The sequence below is a fragment of the Chlamydotis macqueenii genome, chromosome 16 (assembly GCF_036417535.1).
Source record: "Chlamydotis macqueenii isolate bChlMac1 chromosome 16, bChlMac1.mat, whole genome shotgun sequence".
Taxonomy (NCBI): domain Eukaryota; kingdom Metazoa; phylum Chordata; class Aves; order Otidiformes; family Otididae; genus Chlamydotis; species Chlamydotis macqueenii.
In genome coordinates this window covers 12831550-12854521 of record NC_141571.1, presented here as the reverse complement: position 1 = coordinate 12854521, position 22972 = coordinate 12831550, and the positions used below count along the sequence as shown (strand labels likewise).

General features: G+C 42.9%; 1 protein-coding gene across 1 annotated transcript in view; it reads right to left on the bottom strand.

Moving 5' to 3' along the window:
• Nucleotides 1–22972, bottom strand: part of CDH4 (cadherin 4) — a 445447-nt gene that overhangs the window by 22373 nt on the left and 400102 nt on the right. Inside the window, exons 8-9 of the mRNA XM_086760833.1 lie at nt 19975–20112; nt 1084–1269 (exon numbers count right to left, since the gene is read on the bottom strand). Of these exons, the coding sequence (XP_086616959.1) occupies nt 1084–1269; nt 19975–20112 (324 nt within the window). The remainder of the gene's footprint in view (nt 1–1083; nt 1270–19974; nt 20113–22972) is intronic.

Genomic DNA, 22972 nt, shown 5'->3' with positions numbered 1-22972 from the left:
GCAGGTATTATCCTTTCCAGGCGCAATGCACAGTGCGGCTCATGTGAGCACCTACACATCCCAGGAGCCTATTCGTGACACCTTCGCTTTTTTTGGTAGACAGAGGGAGAATCCATAGGCATCTTATCTGGGAAGAGATTCAGGGAAAGCTGAATGGATCTGGTTATGCTCTGACTGTGTGTAATGACTGCAGAAGCATTCACTGCCTGGGCTGCTGGCCTCAGCAGCTGAACGCTCAAACAAAAATAAAGTCATGTTCTTTAGAAGCATGAAGGGAAACAGAATTTAGTACCTGCAGATACCTTGAGTGTTCCAGCTCTCCTAATTCTGAAGGTATTGCATGGAGGAAAGAAGGGATGGTGGATATTTACAGTCTTATTTCCCAGAGTCTTTGGAAAAGATCATCTATTGATCTAACCCAGGGAGTGGCTTTTGCTGGAGTGGAGCTATTCTGAGTTGAGGATTTGGCCCACACTGTGTGTTTATTGCTTGACACTATGAAAAGGAAAATTTCTCCAACTTTTTTTTTCTGCCAAGCAAGTCAATCCAAAGAAAGTATCTCCTTTACTTCTGTAACCAGGAAATTCACTCCTCCTGAAATCTCTCCTGCACTCCCTGCTTTTGCAGAAGATCACTTGACTGATGCCCTGCAGCAAAATGCTACCACCAAATCACAGCTAATGGGGAGTTTTCTGGCCCAAAAAGGAGCAGGTGCAGCCTTTTCCCCAAACCTGCTGGGCAGGGCTGCACAGCCCAGGCACCATTCCCTTTTACAGCGCTCAAAAAGCCAAGGAGGAGCAGGACGCGGAGGCCAGGCTCGGATGCTGGGAGGTGCCTTTGCCATCTGAGAATTTATGAGAGTTCACAGTGGGCTGGGCCGAGCTGGGAAACCCAGAAGCAGCGGCATACGCTTGCAGTAAAAATGTTCAGGACATCCGCACAGAGAGAGGGGAAACAACACATTCGAGCACTTGTCTTCAGAGGTAGAGAAGGCATGAAGTAACTGCAGACTTCTGTCTCCTGGCAATCCCTTAGCTAGCTGAAAGGGTGACAAGTATGGATTTGCTTTAGCTTCCCCCTTACCTTCACGACGGTTACCATGCCTTCGTTGGTGACGGGGTCTGTCCGGATGGTGAAATGGCCAGAGGGGTCTCCGCTGATAATGCGGTAGATGGCATTCCAATTGGGAGAGTGAGGCTGGTCCCGGTCCATCACCGTCAGATTTGCCACCACAACCTCTACTCTGTTCTCAGGAACTTCTCCAGAATACTGCAAATAAAAGACAGGAGCGGTCATGGTGGGACCTTTCTGTTGGTCCTCATGCCTACCTCCCCCCTCCCTACATCAGCACACCGACTGGGAAATCATCCCATGAAAAGGACCGTGGGCTTGTATGTTATGAGTGACACATCTCTTTCTCACCTCTGATTTTCCCTTTTTTTTTTCAATTTGAATATTTTTCCAAACCTTTCGAAGGCCAGTCTCACCTCTCACCCCAAAGAAGAGCAAGCCTGCTATCACCCAGTCACTGCCCAAATTTCAGCAAATGCTCAAAGTAAATGAACAAAAAGTGTTTTTTATATTCTCACTCAGTTACAGCAATCAGAGAGTTAATTGTCAACAGCAGGCTAAAATGGTAGACTCTGCAGTTTTTAGGATGACTGTGTCCCTTTAACCTGAGGTATTTCGCCTCACTCGGATTTTAGTGATGGCATTTTATTGCTTCTTCAGTGATTTTACTTCATTTTCTTTCTTTCTTGCCCTGGATTTGATTTTGTCTCATTATTTAAAGTGTTCCTTCTGATTTCGCCACAACCTTTCTTGGTGCTTAATTCTCTCATTTAGCACTGATTTTCATGGCGCATGTCCAGTTCGGGCATATCCTGACGCATTAGCTGCATTCTTTTCTGCTCTCCAGTCCTTGATTTATCATACGGCTGATCAGGGATCCTGGCCTGTGAGTGCTTCCAGTGTTTGGGGCTCAAAAGCTGCCAGTAAGACACATTCCCGAATTTTCAACTGTCCTCATCTCTCAGCATCACCTATTAGCAGCACTTGCAAATCAACACTCTGATTGACAGATGGTAAATTAAACACTGGGGAAACGATAGGAGTGTCTGGCTCTGAGTCTGCAACCTAAATCCTGGCCCCAAACTGCAGGAGCAGAGCACTTCCGAAAATCTGGCCTTTGGTGTGCAGAAATGCCAGGTTATGTAAATGACAATAAATCATCCCTCTGTTAGCACAAGAGTCCCCTTCCGCTCCTAACCCAGCCCATCCATTGGACTCTTTCAGTTATCTCGGCTTACATTTGCTATATATTATTCCACCACTGACAGTAAAAATATTCAATCTGCCTTATGTTAAAGTAAATTTAGATTTGCCCTTTAGTGGTATCCTGAATGGCGTTTTGCCCTCTTTTCTGTTATGCACCTGTCCTAAACAAGTTTTCATTAGCGAATGCAGATGGCATCTCCTTCCAGCCATGCTGAGTGGTGGGAAAGAACAGTGGGAAGCTGCAGGGTAATTCTAATTCCAGTACAGGCTACAGCTCTTCTTTTCTCTTTACTTCCCATGATTTCACTTGTTCTTTACCCATTCTCTTGCCCAATTTGGAATCTCTGTGGCACACAGCTTAAGCAGGAGATATACCACATGGAAATTTATCAAAAGCCTCCTGAAAAATCCATTAGATTATGTCATACGTACATTCCTACTATCAACCTTGTCTGAAACCCACTCCAAAGAACTGAAGGTCATCAGTTAAGCAAGATTGTCTTTTACTAAATCCACACTAGCTTTTGCCCATTACATTAATGTTGTATGGCATGCCAGCAATGCCGTACAACAACGCTGATGAGCCCCCAGCCTCTTCTAGGAGGTGGCTGCACTGCTAACATCAAGGTATCATATCATCATTTCAAAGGAACTGAGCACTTTGTGCAACCACCTCAAATCTTTGACCTAGGACCTAGTCCACTGCTACCAGGCTTACGCCTTGCAGAACCAAACAGAATTAGCTCATCAGGAGCACACTATCAGTTGTATGTAAGGTATTTAAGAGGACCAGTCCTGCAAGCTGCTGAACACCTTCAGCAGATCGTATCCCCGGTGCTGCCAATGAGTTTGAGTTACATGGAAAACTCCCACACAATCGCCAACAGATTTTACAGCAGCTTCTGTAAAAGCTACCGCTTTTCAGCCCAAAGCGATAAAGTTTACTACAAGACCTAGTTTAAAAATATGAGGTATACTTAAAATTATAAATACACAAGCACATCTCAATATAAAGCCTGGAGATCGCAGCAGTTTACAAAGCCTTTCCATTAGGGTAAAAACCACCACAGTGCTTGGCATATACTGAGCAACCCAGGAGCTCATCCAGTTGTTGCTGATACCTACGAGGTACAGTTAGGGTCCTACCTAATGCTGAGGGTGGATATTGTCTATTATGCTTATAAAGCCAAATATTTTTCCTGATGAGACCAGAGCAGCTGCACTGGAATCAAAGGAACCATCCAAAGCTATTGAGGTTAAGAACCAAATCTTGGAGAGACGCACCATGAAGAACAGAACAATTTTCATCCGCTACAGATCAGCAGCTACTGGGAATCCAAACCGGAGCCTGTCTCTACTCATTCCAACACTCCCCCGCTATCATTATCATAAGTAAATGCTGTAATGTGTATTGTCCACAATTGTCTTTACCTTTAATAAAATTAAATAATGACATTAAATTACATCTCCTAAAGGAAGGATGGCAGCTCAAAGCTACCCACACTTCTTTAATGTCATTTCCTCCCTACCCTGGAGTAATTTAGGATAATGAACAATGCCATCTTTCACTGTGCTGCTTTCCCGCGTTCCCTGTGCTGTAAGTTCTCTTTCATAAGATTACAATTGATTTTCAAATAAAGAGAAGCATATCTGTTCAAACACGGTAAAACAATGGGCAACGGAGGAGCTGCTGGAGTAAACACAAGATTGATAAAGCAGTGCTTGACCTATGCTTGTAGCATTTACTCATATTCCTCTGTATTTCATTTAGCTTCACTTTCAATTGTTGCATTTGAAGTCCTTAATTTCCAGAGTGCTTTTTTAGAGACCATTCACAAGGATTTCTATGGCCGATTGTTACACACTTCGCTTCCCTTCTCAGATAAGGATTTCTTCTGAACCTGGCACGTTCTTAAATCCTCAAATTCTGTAGGGTCTTTTTTCTTCCCCTCCCATAAAAGTCTGTGCTGGTGAAAGTCCTTCTCTCACTCCTCTGGAGCTGGCCTGTCTGAAGCCATGTCTTGCTGAAAAGGCAATAATTCATTATGATTTTCAGGTTGCATCAGATTATACAAAAACTGGTTAACCCCAGAGTCTTGCTTGGCACCCGACAGCATACAAACACGCAGACAAATATCACTCTGGAGGAGAAAGGGATTGATGTGGGGGGACAACTGATGAGTTCATGCAATGACTTGACTTTTTGCCATAAGACTGGAGTCTGGGCGGTGAAGCCACGCACAGCAGAGTAAAACCAATTAGCTTACTGCAGCCACTCCTAGGGAGGTGTCCAATGGAGATGGATGAATACAAAGATTATTATTCAGGCTTCCTTCTATTCTAATTCTTTTTTTTCCCCAATGTTTTTGCTTTTTTTTTTCTAGCTGGTTTTCCTAAAAAGCTGTGAAAGCAAAGACTTGTTCACCTTAATGTCTGCAGGAAAGATTTTTCTGTTGTCTCCAACATTTGCTAATGATGACCCAACATTTGTTACAAGCAGAAGTAGTTAATGAAGGCTGAATTGTCTAGAGAAAGAGTGTTTGATGACCTATAGCTATGGATTTAACACAGAAGACCAAGGGCACCTCAGTCCTCTTATTAGACTCTGAGCCCTTCCCCTAACAGCTATGGCTGCTACAAAGTGCTGCATCTCCTCTCGGTACCCTACGCCAAGAGAAGCTGAAATGAGAGCGAGTGAGCATGTCTACCCGTATGGTGTGGAGCGTCCCGTCTCTCTCCGCTTGCTGTTAGGCAGTGAGCTCTGGGTAAGAGATGACGTGCAGCCGAGGAACCAGCACACAGAGGGTTGCGTTTGCCAGTGCAAACTGTGTGAGCAGGCACCCGGCCTGAACACCAACCCACAGCTCCTCCAAGCTTAAGGGCACGCTCCCAAGCCAAGCGCTGGCACGCAAGCCAACTGTTCACCTTTTCCGCACGATATTTAACAAAGATGCTTGAATAGCAGGCAAATTAGTAAACAATTGCGGTCTGGTTGCAGCAATCTGTGTAAAATGGGGAAAAAAAAAAAGACTAAAATCTCCTAATAAATCATTAATTGTGATGTGCCTGCCCAGCTGCAGCACGGAAACAAGCAAATGCCATCCTAATTGATTGCTTCTTATTCCATCTTTATAGGCCTGCGTTTTTTATTGTGGGGGCTGAGTAAGCCCAGAAGTGTAAAAAACCTCTAGATTGTACTCTGTGTATCTGCCAACTTGATATTTAGATCAATAATTCTCTTTTTTTTTTTTTTTTTTACCCCTACTCCCATTACCAGTAATTTAGTTTTTCTTCCTAGCAGCCTAATTGCTGTTTTCTTAAGCCTTGCTATCAATTCTCTGACCTTTAATTTCCAATAGTTTGCTGTATGGATGACTGTACTAGGTCTGCATGTTATCCTACCCCCTCCTTGCCATACGGGCCACACTCGGCTATCAGCTTCTGTGGCAGTCAAACAGTGGCCCCCAGGTTCTCGCTCCACCGCTGCTGTTGTGCAGCTGAGACCACAAGCTCACTCTGATCTCCACAAAATCTCCATAAAGCCAATTGCATTTTGTGTGCAAAGGAGATTTTGAGATGCTCATTTCTTCATCACATTTTATCCAAGAACTACTCACTTTGGTGTGTTCCCAAATGGTGATCACCCTCTAAGTACCGATGTCCTCACTTTTTTCCGAGGCAGCCCACAGCACCCCTGCTCTGCATTGCACTGGCCGGTAGCCCCGACGTAAGCCGCCTTGCCGTTGGCTTTTCAGGCTCATGCCCACAACATCCCCTACACTGCAACGCCCCTGCTTCAACTTCACTTGCTTCTATTCCACAGTCCACCCATGCATGCATATCGTGCTTCAGACTAGTTATGTGCCATGTGGCAAATGCTTCCCAAAACGTTATCTATAAAGCCCAACGCACTCTTGCCAGCTCACAGTTTTGCTCCGCTGGTACGAGGCCCAGCTGTCAGGGTTCTCATTCAGAAATGAATTGCTTGGGCTGCGAAAACCTGCTCGTCGCGGTGGGGCAGGAGTCGGCCTTGCCCAGCCGAGCGGAGGGAAGTGCATGACAATCAACTCACCAACTTTCAAAGGATGCTTTGGAAGTTCTGCCTTTATCTTCAGCAGTTTGTGCTACTGAAATGCCTCACCTCCCTGTAAAGAAGCTTGCGCAGCTCTGCGCACGGTGTGGTGGAGCCAGACCTTCCGCTTATTTATTGGGAGTTTCTACGAGGAACAATGAACAACTTCAGTGCAGTCTCAGCGTGCTGGTTTCATGTCTGCTGCATGAGTTTGAAAAACAAAAGCAAGCCCTAAACTTTGACACTTCTGAAGCCGGCCTTACGACGGGGTGCAGACAACATCCAACATGTTCCTGCAGCTGACGGCAGCCACTGGCTTTATACTTTGTCTTTACTGGTCTGAGATTTAAAAAATCTCAAGCAATGACTAGTTTTGGATTAAATTACAAGATTCACTCCTTGAATACAAAGATAAAGCAGAACAGAGGAGAAGAAAGCAATACCCTTTCTTTCAGAAGCAGCAGAAGAAAACCCTCGAATTTCAGACTCTCTGGTGTGAGGAAGGAATGTGCAGGTTTCACCTTGGTTCAAAGACTCTCAGAGTACTTGCCAGGAGTTCAGAGACAAGAGCACATAATAGTAAAAGGATATTAAAAAAAGAAGTTTGCATGTCTGACAATGAGCACTAATTTTTTTTTCATTATCAGATGTTACATTCTTGTGACAGTATGAGAAGATGCCACAGAAATGATGACACAAGACACTATTGGGCTGCAAGATAACCATTTCCAGACAAATATATCTTATGAAACGAGGTTCGAAGTTTGCATAGAAATTTAGATATTTTATAAAAATGCATTACAACACAAAGGAGCTTTTTACAATTTACATATGAGAGGTTTAAAAAGAGATTAGAATTATGTCCTTGGAAAGGCATATAGCCTTGTGAAGGAAAAAAAATTCTACATTAACCCCGTGTAGGAAAGTTGTACTTTATCTGTATTTCAAAGGCTATAAAGAACCACTTAATCAACCTACTTGACTTTGGGGACTTGCATGTCTCACTGAAACTCATGAAATCTGGCATAGTGTGGTTTCCAGAACACAAAAGCCTTTAATCTGTAACCCAGTACTCTTGTACATTCAAATCCTGATACTATCTCCTTGTTAGGAAGAAAAATTGTGAATTTATCCAAAATGGGGATCTCATCTCGTCTAAATGATGTAGCCTTTGCCACAGTGACCTTTAACAACGGTTATACTCAACAATAAAAGATTTTATCTCAGGAGCCAGTGGAAACAGTACATGTTAAAATTCTCATCTGATAGCACAGCCTTTTATTTTTCAGTTTTAGACAAGAATCCTTTGAACATTTCATTTGCTCTCTCTTGTCTAACATACCTTTGTTTCTTGCCTACAGAATGAACAGCAGGAAAAGGCAGCTGATACCTTTCTGCAGACGATTTGATTGTCAGGTGTAATTAGTAATGCTATCTTTTAAATAGAGGCATACATTTTAAAACAGCTGGAACTGCCTACAGAGCTTCATTCTTAAAAAAACACATACATTTATATAATAAAACATTTTTGCACAGACGCATCATTGCTTTACCGGGGTTGACAGCCCTATGCTCCCCTTCAGCCACAGAACTACACGGTAAGTGACTTGCCCCCATCTCCCAAGGCAGCTGCAGAACTGGGGCTGGACCGTGTCCTGCCCTCCGCTGCCTGTGTCGGGGCAGGATCCTGCTAAAATCACTAATTCATGTATTACTTGATAAATCCATGAGGTCAGCCCAGATTAGTCTATTGATCTCCCCAGTGCATTGCCATGTAGCCCTGTGATCCACGTTGAGCTACCGACACGGAAGGCTGGCAGAGAACTGGGCGCTGGGGATGCGAGGCACCTGAACATATTTGTACAGCTGGGACAAAAGAGGTCAAAAGAACAACCAGTTCTAAAGCTCCACCATCTTGAAGGCCAACAGTGGTTCAAAACGCTGACCTTCCTGCATTGCTGAAGCATCACCCAGCATGGCACGCCGAGAGCGTTCCAACGTGCAGGCTGTGCCGCTCGCCCTTACTCTGCAAAAACCCCATCTTCCTAAAAGTGAGTGAACCTAAGTCATGTGTTGGAATGTCAAGCCTCCAACTTCTTTCTCTTTATTCACTCTGCAAAGTAGCAAATAACTGCGCTGTTCCAAACAAAACTTCGAAAACCTATTTTTCCTGACTTCCACGTAAACCAGACTGACAAAAACTGGGTGACAGAGTTCAGCTCCTAAGTGAACAGAACATCCTCCACAGGTCTGACTCTGTATTTCTTGGTGAGATGTGTACAGGAGAGGCTACTCCAACTCAGGCACCCATATAAAGTTTCATAAAGAAGGGCCTTAACCCGATAAATCTGGTTTAGGATTTTCTTATTAACTGCCCACTTCACATAATGAGCTTTTAATTTAATTTTTTTTTTTCAGACTTTAAGTAATATAAAAGCTCCTCATGTACCTTTGGGATCTGAAGACAGGTACTTGGGAAACGGAGAATTTTAAGAGCACTGAAACTGAATTATTTTATGTGCGCTGTAATCCTGCTACAGAGATTTTTAACAAGTTTCCCGTGCAGCACAGCTCAGCCAGCCTGTACGCTGACTCCTGCTCAAACCTCCTCTGCACTGCAATTGAAATCTCTATTGTTTCCAGATTAGTCTCAGAATTCGTATGCAGGGGGATTTTTTTATTTTTACGCCTAGGTTTGAACACCACAATCAGGCACTGGAAAACCCACAAGGTCTGGTCACAAACAGGGTTCCTGGCTGGACAGAGCGTCCTTGTAGGAGAAAGGCACTGATGCACGTGTTTTATTCTAAAAGTGCTGCTACTGTGGTTTAAAAATGTGATTTTCTGAGCTGGAATGAAGACTAAATTAAATGCTGTGTAATTCATCAGACTTGCCAAGAGAAAGAGGCTTCTCACCAAAAAACTGGACTTTGTTTATTATACAAAAGTCAAAGCGCATGTAGCAGAGAAGAGAAATGCCGTGATAAATGGGAGGATATTCAGTCAAAGAAATCAGGGAGTCACCATATACTTTAGGAAGGAAAAGATTATTTCATCTCCAATTTTTGGCAATTAAAACTTGTTACTGCACTAAGCTGAACAGTTTGAAAAACTCTATCATGTTAAAAAAACCTACATGAAACCTTTTAAGTGCCCTCTCTGATTTTAACTCTGGCTGTTCTCTGTGTTCCGACCCTTTCTTCTACAATTGGGAAGCATTAAGACATCCTGAACAGTTAGAAATATTTGATAAGAGAAAACTCTCAGCACTACCAAATCCTTTGCTAAATCTCCCCCCGCCCCTTCCCAGTATGTCACTAAAGATTTTATAAGTGAAATGTGCTTAATGAAATTCCAGATATATATCCCTCTTAAAATGACAGCCCTTGGAAGCAACTGTTTGTAAGGCAACAGAATATTGAATAATTAAAAACCTGCCGACCCAAGGAAGTTAGCCAGCTTCAGAAGGGGATTTATTTCAGCGCCTTGCAATAATGGAGTTACAAAATGTATTTAAATTTCTCAGCCCCGCATCAGTGCCTGAGATGTTGTGTACTTTTAACATAATGAAATAATCCACTACAAGTGGGTATTTGCCTGGGACATCTGGCAGATGTGGAGACGTCCCTGCCAGGGCCGCGTGGATGTCCTGCCTAACCAGGGATCTCCTGGATGGTGCTGGGTGTCTACGTTCAGGCAACTGAACAGTGCTCTCCAAGGCCAGGTCTGGGCCCAGGAGGAGAATTAGGTTATTTAATATGTACCCAAAAGCAGAAAGAGGCACATAATCCAGAAAAAAGTCATTCAAATTTGAGAAAAACACATCAGACAGATAAAATCTGGAAAATAAATGCTGATGTGGGTAGATATTTGAGATACGAGAGCATTACCGTCTGATTTCTCCTTGAAATTTTAGCTTGACTGACACACCAGAGACTATGGGAATGCTGTCTAACCCACACACAGGTACCAGGCAGTAGAGCCCACGGTGATTTCCATCACAGCACATGACAGAGTAGGAAGGGTTATTTCTCTGTAGGTGTTTCCTTAGACTACAGAGATTTTGTCAACACCACCCATCTGTGTCACACCACGTTGCACACACATTGCTCACACGTGTTCTAGCACCTTTTCCCACTAGACAATTCCTCCACGCCACTATGGAAGGCACGGTCTGGGGATGTGGTCTACAGCTTCTCCCTGCAGATCCCGTACATGTTGCACATGGAAGGAGAAGGAGAAGAGAGCTCCCTGCTAAATGAGACATCGCACCAGGAGATACAGCCCTGCCAGACGTTGCAAGTGAACGGCTCATGACAAACGGGTTACGGCAAGCGGTAGCTGATAGGTGCTGTCGTACCGCACGGGTTGGTGTGGTCTTGCCAGAGCGCAGATACCATGTGTGCCTCGATAACATCAACCTCACTGCATAAACCAGCAGGTTAGAAAATCAAACGTTGAAACAAGACACTATGCATCTCCGCGATGCTGATGATGGACATGCACGTGCCACTCAACACCAGTAACGACAGCGACCTACAGGCACTGTAAAGGAAGGAGAGCATCGCACTGCACGTTACACGTGAGCATACACGCGTGAGGTGTGCAGGCACAGACACTGTGCTGATACTCTGGGATTTCAACCACTTTGGTGGTGAGAAGCAGGGCACGCGCGGCATCGTGCACTTCACCTCCCGTGCGGCGCTGTGGCTCTAATTGGCTGAGATTGCGCTCTCTAGCATCCAGAGAGGAGGTTATATTATTCTTGACTTTACACCAAGCGGTACATGTGTCCAATTTGAGAGAGACCAACAGAGTATTTTTTAATATTCCCCTTCCTCTTTTTTTTTTTTTGGTGTCAGAAAATTGAAATCTGAAATAAAACTATTGTTCCCATTTTTTAAATCACTGGTCTTTGGCAATTTTAAACTCTGAGGTCTGAAAAATTCATTACTACTAACTTCCATCAAGGGTGTTCCTGAAACCAAAATTACTTAATCAACTCAATTTAGCTTCTTGTGTAGACCTAATTCAGAAAAACTTTATCTTCTTGAATTGTTATTGCAATTAATTTCCCCCCTTCTTTTTCTGCAGCAGACGACGTTCCAGTAATTAGATATTTTATAAAAATGAGTTATTCATTCAGGGTAGCTTCACTTTTATATTTGATTAATCATATTACCACTGAGGTCTGGGTTTTGTCTGCATAGAAAGTTTAATGACCTCATTTTAATCCTTCTTTTAACCACCAGGCAGGTATCAATGAAGAGAAATAAAATTATCTTCTTTCTTCTTTTTCTCTCATATTTTTTTTTTCCAATCTCAAGATTACATTTGATGTTTTCTCTGTGTGACTGACCCATTTACAAGGAAGAATCTAGCTGATTCCAATTAGGTTTAGGACAGAATCAGGCTAAACAGAGCCTTGAACTGTGCCTAAGTAACTGATGCTCAGCATAACGGAGAAGAGCCAGGCCTGTTTCGCCAAACGGCAGCTGGTTTAAAGCACTGCACGTGATTAATTTGGTGATAATTCTAAAATGAATGTACTGAAAGGAAATAAACAAAATAAAAGCCACTGTAAATTTATGTTTTGATTAATGGGGTAAGAGATTTCTATCAGAGACCACATTTTTTTAATATCAACACATATATACCCACACAATGTAATGGAATAATTCACATAAACCACAATTTATTTGGGAGCAGACACTTAGAAATTATCAATAACTGCCTTATATCAGTAACTACCTGTGCTTCGAATCTAGCTGTATGTATATCTGTATTTTTGTATTTGTACATATACATCTATCTATCCATCTATCTTGTAGACTACACTAAGCGGTCTCGAAGGTATTTAATCCTTTCTGTCACACGCTGCACCGGTGTAAAGACTTAACAGAAATCACAGAAGGGACTGATGCTCTTTCATTAAGACATGGGGAATTACTGTTTTCTCATAAACTGAGAAATATCTTTCATTTTAGATGAAAGAGGTGATAAAATAAAGAGTAAAAGCTGAGTATCCACAAAAGAGTACGAAGCGTGTCTTGTTTTCCATGGCATTGCATTGAAAGGGCCTCCAGGCACTTAAAGACGCCGTGCCTGGGATTTTTTCACAAAAAAATCTCCACCTTGAGTCGGGGATCTCACGCATTCCTTATTGGAATCAAAACTGTGCAAGCACCACATCTCCAAAGGTCTGCTGGACAGGCTCTGCATTTAGGTCGGGATCCATACCCAAAGATGAGTTTGACTCAAAAGGCAGGTCAAGATGTAAAGAATTCCTACAAAGACATAAATAATTTCTTAGCCACAGCTAACCTGCATGGCTGCAGCAGCAAAGCTCCTGGCATTAGTGCGGCGAGTCCTGAGAAGGCTGAGACAGGATGGGAACAAAGAATACTGTTTCTGCTTGTTCTCTCACCATTTTCTACCTTGATCTAACATCCTCAGTCTAACTCACTGCTCACGACAAAGCTTTTCATCATGACCTGCAACCTAATGAGAGGCAGAAAGCCCACTTCAATTTTATAAACATTGAATTCTTATTTAGAAAAACTAAACTGATTTGTAGTTTTTAGACTTCACCAACTATATATTTAACTGAAACGCACACAGAATTAGGTAGATGCTCATGTACCCAAACACTACTGGGCATATTCAATTCACTCCAATATAATAACTTATTTCAGTTAGACGATGACAACTCTATAACAGCCCAAGCTTCACTGCGTAGTTCAGCTGAGCTTCATTTTGATTGGAAAATTGCAAGCGAACACAGTCAGCCGGGATTTTCCATGAAAGCACAATTGATTTTTAACAATAAATCCTGTCTGCAGGACTGTACAGAACTCCTGGGTTTGTTTTCCAGCTGTAAAACAACGCAGTCGTGTAAATTTTCTCATCATAGTATTAGGTCTTTCCCCTTGCCAGCTCTGACCTGCGCTGTTCACCTTGATTTCTGCCTCTTGTGAGAATTACCTCTGAGTTACGCCATGGGCATAATTTTGAGGATTTTAAAAAACTGTAGCATTCAGGCTCATCTATATTCAAATGCCATTGTGGACTTTCCGAATGTAACGATGGGGACGGTGAGATCTGAATGGGCAACGACATACGCAGCTTTAATCTATACGCTGGGAAACTGGGTACACGGTGCTCGCGATTTAAGCCCTTGATCATGTCTAGATCTGTACACGGGCCCAGGCCCTTGGAGATAGTTAGCTACTCACTTCCACTGGTTTTACCTGGATCAGTTGGGGCAAGATCTCCTTCTAGGATAGGCCTTGGTAAGCACCCTGGTCCATTTTTCTGTCTGTGGGCAATCCCACTGAAATCACGTTCCTGCAGAGCTCTCCCTTCACAGCCTAAGATTAATTAGTAAAACATGAGCATGCATGTAAAAGGGATTTTTCATAACGCTGACATGTCCTGAACGTGTCCGGATACATCTGGTTATAAATGTGCTTAGGAAACCCCCAACTACTGGCAGGCTGACTTGGTTTCCAATTTTGGTTTCCTACCACCATTAAATATTGTTCCTCTAAACTGGACCTACTTACATCTTTGCATCAGAGTCCTTTGGAAGTCAGCATCTTTCAGGCTGAAGGAAAAACTGAGGGTTTTCTTTGCTATTTGTTATTTCTGAACTCTCTGTTGAAAACAGAGTGCAGTAGGATTCAACTCGAGGGGCTGGAGACCAGTTGAAGCATTCACCCTAAGCTTTGCCACTTCCACTTACAGCTCACATCAGCTATTTCTGCAACTCTGGACAGTGTTGCTCCTGCATTGGATGACGCACAGCTATATTTTGTCCTCAAACAGCATTAACATGAGAACAAATGCACACAGAACAAGGAATAGAATTTTGGCTTACACTTGTTTGCTTTTCCAGAATTTTGGCAAGTTCATAGAGCAGGAGGACTGAGGGAGCACGATGCCATGGCTGTGAAAAAGGCAAATTTGATCCTAGGAAATATTAGTGCTCTGAATAGTGCTCTGTTCAGAGACAGTGAAAAATCCCATCTGGATTACTAGATATCATCTGGCCAAAAGAAAGAAATCTGAGCAGAGCCGGGTGCGCAGCAGACAGCAAGATAACCAGGGGAACGGAAAGCTGTAACGTAAGAAGGGGTTGGAGTAGACTGGCTTATTTAGCTTCACAAAATGATGTGCATTACTACATCAGGGTGGAAATGGGAGAAAAAATGGGAAGGAAACATCAAAAAGGGAGAAGGAAGAACTATTTATGGTAGAGGCAATGCTAGCATGGCAGTGATGCACCGAGAGCCTGCTTCACTTTCAAATTTCAAAGCACGTTTCAGAGTGGGCTCATTAGCATTTCCCATTGCACTCGGAGGAGCCAGAATACCTGCACAGACAAAGGTCAGACATTTTTGGCAGTGCAGTGCCAAAAACAAAAAGCCTTTTTAAGTTGGGTCTCTCTCTCCAGGTCATTTTGCTCGTGCGCCGAGCTCTTCACTCTGCAGATCCCACCGCTGACCGATTCAGCCCCGTACCAGCCAGGTTACAAACTTAGTGTTACCACAGTAGCCAGAGATGAGTCTGATCTGACACTATTAATTAAACAGCCCAGGTCAAAACTGGCAAGAACTGCTTTTTCCCATGTAGTTGCAACAAGTACTTGCTCCTCCACCAGCCAAATCCACTTTGTAACTAGATTAGCCTCACCCAGCAACACCTCCCCTTCTGCTGGAACACGAGCATCCCTCTGTGCACGTTATCCCACACCAGCTATTCTGCTTGGAGCTCACCGCCAGCCTTTGGGCAGACTGCCCTTCCCAGGGCAGCAAGAGTCCACCCATGCCCGACAGTCCAGTTCTAAATCTTTAGAGCTGCTCCTAATGGGAGTTAGCGTGGAGATGAGCCAGCAAGGCAGCGCAGTGGGGAAGGGGACGCAGTCCTAGAGCTGCCTCTTTAAAAGATGCTCCATGGGATTCAGCCTCAGAAGAGGAGATTCTCAAAGCAGTGCCAAAGGGCAAATTTGAAAAGTAGCTTTAAATAAGACCTCCTAAGGCTTGGGAGCTTAAAGAACTTGAATAGCCCAGTTTCTTTTTTTTCCTTTTTTTTTTTTTTTTTTTTTAAAGGCGAGGTTGATTGCCATGCAGGTTTTCCCAAGAATCCACAAGCTCAACTAATCACGAGCACTTCAGCCCTGTGAAATAGTATTTCCCTTACACGGGCTACTATAAAAACAAGTTCTGCACAGTAGGCAAATTTAAAATAACTTTTAATTAACATTTAAGACACAGAAGTCTGATCATGCAAATTCATCTGCATCTCCTCTCTGTGCCTGATTGTTCCTGATTGAATACGATAAAAATAGACTTTGTATGAGTCAAGTGTAGGCATGGATTTCTTTAACTTCTCCTCCCCTCTGATTATGCATTTCCTTAGATGAAGTGGAAATCCTTGGATGGCTGTTAATGGTATCATGGGTCAGACTGGAAAGGGCATCTGCTTGATAAGAGTTAAAGACTTCACTGGAATTAAAGGCATTCCTTCTGTGAGAAAAAAAGATGCCTCCACCTTGCATAAAATCTCACCCGAGCCTATCCAGCATCGTTCTGTCTCAGCTGACTTTTAATCTCTGGAATACCAACGCTAATTTCATTGCACCTTCACTGTACCTGAGGTGAGCATCTGGCCAGAGGCTCAGCTACGAATCTGTATTAATAGAGAAAAAATGCAACTCGTCTGCACACAAGAGAAATATTTGAAGGGAGGCTGAGGAATTTACACATAATTAAGACATGTCAGAAGACACGACCCTGTTATGAGTAGTAGAGACTCTGGATAACAGAGGGCACACTGATACCAACACCTTTATCTTGTAGCAGTTATGGAGCCAGTCTCCCAGAAAAAAACCTAACTACAAGGCCCAGAACTCGTCCCTCTGCTCTTTGGCAGAGGAAAGCATTGTCTCTCTCCATTATTTGTGCAAGCAACAATGTCGCATGAAGAAGAACACAAAGAGCAGGCTGAAGTCCCCCAGCTAGCCAGAGGAGCATTCCCTGCACTAAATCATCAAAATTGCCCAAAATAGCCGCCTATGATGTTTACAGCGTTTCACAGGATGCTCCACTCCTCTGGCGCAGATCTGATTGCTTCCCGCTCTGGGGCAGGCTCTCATGAGACATTTCCTCACTGTTAGCTGCTCTCCGATGCTTGTCAGCATGGCCAGATAGCATTGCAGATCAAGAAAACATTCACCATCACAAAAAAACAGAGCTGGAAAGGACTAGAGGAGGTCACCTTGTCCTCACTGTGCCCCAGTGCCTCGTAGTTTGATGCAGGTAGTCCTGGTCCTGACTATCAGGACTCTTGCTGATGGAGACTGGACTTAAGAGTTAACAGCAGGCTTTAGTTCAAAATTGTTTCGTCTAGAGACTGTGATTTACAGCCCCCCTGCCCCCCATAATTTCAGGATCCTTTGTATGAGAAGGTGGGGCTGCTTCTTCCCCTGCTATTGTACAAGACCTTCACCCAGCCTTTCTGGTGATGGATGTACTAAAGGGTATGAAAACCACACTGATCGGCTTTCATGTAAGCAAGCAATCACTCTGGAGTTTTATCAGAGTATCTTCAAGTTGTACATTTAAGGATCTGCCGTGTGATTTTATTGCTGCTTTTCCACTTCTCATCTAGCACTGCATTTTGATCACAGCCCATCTAGTACTTTGGATGTCTGCTAACCACCACACCTCTGCGGGTCATCCACGCCCGCGGATGTGTGATTTTGGCTCTCGTATGTCTGCGTCTGAAATTCCGCATGGTCCACACACACGGTCTCTTCACCCCTGACTATGGACGTGACCTGACTTTCCTGACCATTGCAGTGGCTGTTTTCTTCTCTCCTGTCCCGTTGTGAAGTTTTACACAGGAACATGAATTCCTGCTGCTGAATACATGAGCTGTGACACCAGCATGGTGCAGTGTCCTCCTGAGCTACATTCTTATCCAGAAGCGATTAAGTTTAAAACCACCCTGGCTGAATGACAGGTAATTTAGGAGTGCTCTATAGGGTGGGCTTTTGTATGTGTCTATGCTGAATACAGTTGCCTGAGTTCCTTTTGTCTGGCAGCTTTCCAAGAGTGAACCACAATTTCAGTTATTCCGTCTATTTCGGTTTTACAGCAGCATCTCAATACAGAAGCATTTTAAATAAAAATACACTGTATCTCTCCGAACAGTCCCCAGTCTTAAAAGAGACCACGGGCTCCTCTGAGGAGCTGTAGATTTCCTGCAAAGAGGTTTTTTGCTACTTTTTAGAGGTGTTAAAATGCAGATCAGACTATTTGAGGAGAGCAACGAGATTCAGCTCAGGTTTAAAGAGACTGATCAGCCTGACACTGTTCTCTCTTCCACTCAGGGAAAAAAAAATATTATACTTTCATACTCACATGAAATTCATCCAGGCTACACCTGGGAGTATATCAGAGGTATTTGTTTCCATAGAATCAGAAAATATTACTGGAAAACATCCTTGGTTTTTAAGTCTTTATGAAGTCCCATGTGGTACAATGCAGAGCCCTTTAGCCCTTGCAAAACTCTTTCTTCAACGACAGAAAATAGAGAAATAATGGTGCACATCAACCCTGCTTAGAGGAAGAGTAGCATTTTCTAATCCATTTAACACAATCCTATGGGTAATTCGCTTGATGGTTTTTATTCTTTCTAGGTCTAACACACACCAAGATACTAAATCCTCAGAATTCACTTGAAAGCAAATTTCCATTATCTTCCATCAGATTCAGCTTTAGGAAGTGTTTTGGAAAGACATTAAAATTCACCACATTTGGAGGGATGCTGCCCTCCAGAAAGCACTGATGAGTGAGTGTGACTAACCCTGAGATAGCTCATCCCGCGACCCGAAACATCCCCTCCTAACTTGGGTTTGGAGACATGGACCAGGCAACCTGGGTCATCTGGAACAATCTGTGCTTAAATGATGTGGCCACTAGATGTCATTCCTTTTTCACCCAAATGAAGGTTAAAGAAGTATTTACCTGGCAGAATGAGGTCCCCCCAAAACACTAGCAAGCTGGGGCACGTGTGAAAAGTCCTGTGGCCTGGGAGTCAAAAAACTCTAAGATCGGCTGCTATAACATTTTCCAGAGAGAACCAATCCCATGCTGTCAGGAGAAAGGACCACACAGCCTGACTTGTACCTGATTTTTATGGCTCTCCATGACTCTATGTATCATACTCAAGGAGATATTTAATGATAACTTTGCCATACAAAGCTCAGTGTATTCGCTCTGGCAGATAGGAAGCACATGCATTGCCGTTTGACGCTCAGACCTGAAAAGATATTGGGTGCTCATTTTTCTCTGATTCAGGAGGAATCTAGTGCCTTCCTTTTTCTGAGAATCGAGGTCCAAGTCACTTTGTCAGAAAATGCTGGCACTGCTCGGGAGCTGAGCACATCACATCCGTGAGCCCAGGTCCCGATGGCGATGGGAGAGAAGGGCCCAGACTCCACAGCTGTGATGGAGCTGATCTGGCTCCATGGTGCCTTAAACTGGGCTGCAGGACTTCCTTGAGTTCTGCTGCATATTTGTAGTTTGTAAGGGTATAACTAAGGGGAAACTTTGGTACTACATTAACAAGTATTTGCAGACCCTTTAAGATGGAATGAAAATTCAGAATAATAGAAATAATAACAAAAATTCCTCACAGGATGTTTGGTGACTTGACCGCAATGCAGTTAGACTTTCTGTATTTTTTCAATATTTGCTATCAGTTTAAGATATATCATTTACTGCTCCTTGTTGACCCTCATATGAATGCAGACAGTGGACAGACAATGATTTCTCAGTTGTTAGCACGTAGACCTCTAAACTCCTCTGTGGTTTCTAAAATTGCTGTGCACATTTCAGAATGCGTTATGCAGGCTGGAAAGAACAAGACTATATCATTTCACCTTCCAACTCTTCATTTTTACTTTAACCAGCTCCAAAAATTTGTCATTTTAATGTCTTTATTTTCTCTCTTTGTCCCCCAGTAATAGCAGCACAGAGCACGTGAGAACAGAATAGAGAAATACTATACTAATATAAGAAAGATTTAACTGACTAAGACCAGATGTACTGAAGAATGTCTACACGTTTACTCCTGGCACACACAAACACATCTGTTAGAGCTATCAGTGAAATACAAATTTTACCAGATACCGGTTACCATTTAGAGTATTTACTGCTTCCTTGAAATCATACCCGAGCTACTAAACCCAAAATACCTCTCACTGCTCAGGATTTCACTCATAAGCAATAACAACTCTGATACGTCCACAGCCAATTGCCGTGAAACAACTGTATCCTCTTCGGTGCAATCAGACATAGTCTGTTTGCCACATTATTCCAGCTCCTTTAGTACCTCAGCAAAATTGGTCGCCAAACAGTTTTGCTCGTTCATGAATCATTCTTTTCCTTTTTCCTTTTTTTGCTCCTTTTCTCCCCCTGAAAGTCTTCATCCCACGGCTATCTATCAAGTTCCTCCTATCTGCCAAGCCAGCTGAGAGAGACAACGGATATAAACACCCATGAATTACAAACACGTTGTGTGTCCATGCATCACTGTGCTGATGTACGGATACTTACAGTGCTGGTGGTGAATTCGGGTGGGTTGTCATTCACATCTGTCACCGTAATGATCGCTGTTGCCGTGTTTGAGAGACCATAGTTAAGGTTTCCTTCCATATCTGTGGCTTGAACAATGACTACATACTGCTGAACTTTCTGGAAAAAAAAAAAAAAACAAAAGAAAAGATGAGAAACAAAAATGCAGCATGTAAAATTCCCTGGTTTATTTTCCATGCACAAGTGCAATCTTTAAGCAGACTAAGAAGTTAATTGGATTCAATATGTTAGTAAAAAAAGACATAAAATTTTCTATCATGTTTTTGAAGGGATTTTTGCATAGGTTGGTGGATATCATCTGTTTTATGGGGAAAATAAAAATCTTATGGCAAAAATCCTTGGTTGAAATAGACATTTTTGTTAATTTTCAAGCATTTTTGGCAACGTTAGTGTTTGTCTTCTGAAAACCAGTACAAATTTTGCTAATGTGTTTTCACTGAAAACATCCCCAAGAACATTATAACCCCAAAGCTGACAGCAACGTTGCCTGGTAGCCTACCAGCTTGTTCTGCTCACACAGTTTGATGCTCGCAAAGCATTTGGATACTTAAAACACTCTCCATGTTTCAGTCCTTAACACAATCTTGCTAAATGAGAAGAATTTAAGTCCAGTATTAAAAAAAAATATATATATATATTCAATGCAACATAGAGAAGTACAGCAGAACTGATTTAAATTCCTGAGCACTCCAAACAACATGGCTCTCAAAGAAAAAGCCAGAGACAGTCATAAAAACCACACAATTTTTGTTCTAAAAGATGTCATATGTCAGCGCAACTGGAAAATAAACCTGAATAAAACAGAAGAGGGCATCTGGTCTTGCAGGTGTGTACATCTCCCCGGGATGTCTCTTTACTCAGGAATATCTGCCCGCACCGGGAAAAGCCTCCTAATCTTTAAAACTGGCCTCAACAATAAATTTTCATTTAGATCTGCAGAATTTACTATTGTTGTCTGTATGTGCCATGCTCAGCATACACGGTGCATTTTATAGGTAGATATGAAAGCAAAGTTGCACTCCTGAAATACAGGCAAAGCGATGGGCCGAGGACCAGGGAGGGAACCAGCTAAAATCGGTGTGACTCAGGGCAAAACTAAACATTATGTCCTATTCCTTAAGATTTAAGGTGTATTTACAGACGTGAGCTGGGACACAATGACGAAGTGGCTCTGATGGCACATCAGAGAGCCTGAAGGGTGTGAAAACCGGACGGAGGCACGATGTTCTGCAGGAAAAGCTCTGTGCAAAGCCAGGTGGAGGGATGTCACAGGGGAAAAACGACCTGCCACGTGCTGGGCTGCTCCCACTCTTGGAACACAGCTTCATCACTCGAGGGCTGCTCCCTTCGTGCGCCGATGTTACAAGCGCATGTAAAATGTCAAACATCCTTTGACATTTCAAAGGGCAAGAATTAGGACAATTAGGTCTCTCCACTCCTATATAAGCATTCTCGAAGTGCTGCAACTGACTTAATTCTTTAATTCTTCTGCGTTGCTAGAATAACAGAAATCTGAATTTTCACTCTATCTTGATTCCAGGACTTTTAATTGACAGATACAAACCTGCTAAACTGACAAGATATCGCACACAGGGATCCATCAACACCTTGCAAGTGGAATAGATTACGGAATTGCACTTTCATTATCTCTTGCTACCTTGTATAATAAAACATGAGGGAGAAACTATTGTCAGCCCTTGTTTTTCCTCACACAAAAAGTTGCCGTTGACAACTCCATTTGTAAAGCACTGGTAATTTTAAGGCTGAAATGTCCTTATTAGGGAATATAACTTCCACTTCATATTTAGCTTTTCCTTCCTTATTCTCCTTGTAGACAAGGTGACGGAAGTATTCCCTAACAGGTCAAATACTTGTGAGCCAAATTAGGTTTAAATCATAGAAGGAGGGGAAGATATTTAAAAAACACACCAGTAATCAGATTCCACAAAAATTAGAAACACAGGTTGGAGGCCCACATGAGAGACTCCATTTCAATCGTGTATTTAAACGGCAAAGCCACCTCTAATGTTCCTCACCGCAGTGAGACAGAGACAGGAAATTTCCGATCTGATGGCGTAGCTGTCGCACGTTATTGTAAAAGCTGCAGTGCTTGTGCTTCAGCAGCGATCGCAGGAAAAAAAAAATAACGTTTCTTTCTTCCCATCAGCCGAGAGGGCGATGAAACGGCCTTCTCTTTCTTAACTCGGCGTTTTGCTATTTTACTGTGTCTCGGAGCGGACACCGTTACGCAAACTTTAATCTGAACTCCGAGAAGGAACGGCACACCTTGGGTAAGGTCACGCTCAGTCTGCGCCGCACGTATTCATACCGAGATCTGGCCTGCAAACCTCCCACCGCCTTCACCTCCTCTCTAGCTTGCTTTATTCACTTCTTAACCAAAGCTTCTCCTGGAAAAAGGAATCCTCTTGTACAAGAGGGGGTAAGGGACTAGAAAGTCTGATTTAAAAGTTTTGTTAACTTAACAATTTTACTGCTTACTAAGTTACACGTAATCTGATGACACACGCGCACGTCTGTGTACTCACAGACTCTGTCTTATTAATCTCAGATTCACAATGAAGTTTTTTTACTTAACAAAGTGCCCTTCAGAGCTTCATAGCACAGTGTTAATAAAAAAAATCCCACAAATTCAGAACACTAAACTAAATAAATTTAAAAGAAAGATTATATCAATCAGATAATACAAAGTAAAAAATGAAAATGCCCAGAATTTAGCAACACACAAACGTACCAGCCACAAAGAGCTGCTGGATAAGGATGGGAAGAGGGGAAGGCAGGCCAAGGAATGCTGCACGTGCACTAGAAAGCACATAGAGTCTAAGCCTAGTGAGAAAATACGAGGAATTACAGCAGATCTCAAATGGATGGAGTGATCAGGTAGGATCGTTATGGGAATGGACCCGTTTGAGATGGGTGCTGTAACCTGGGATACCAGAGG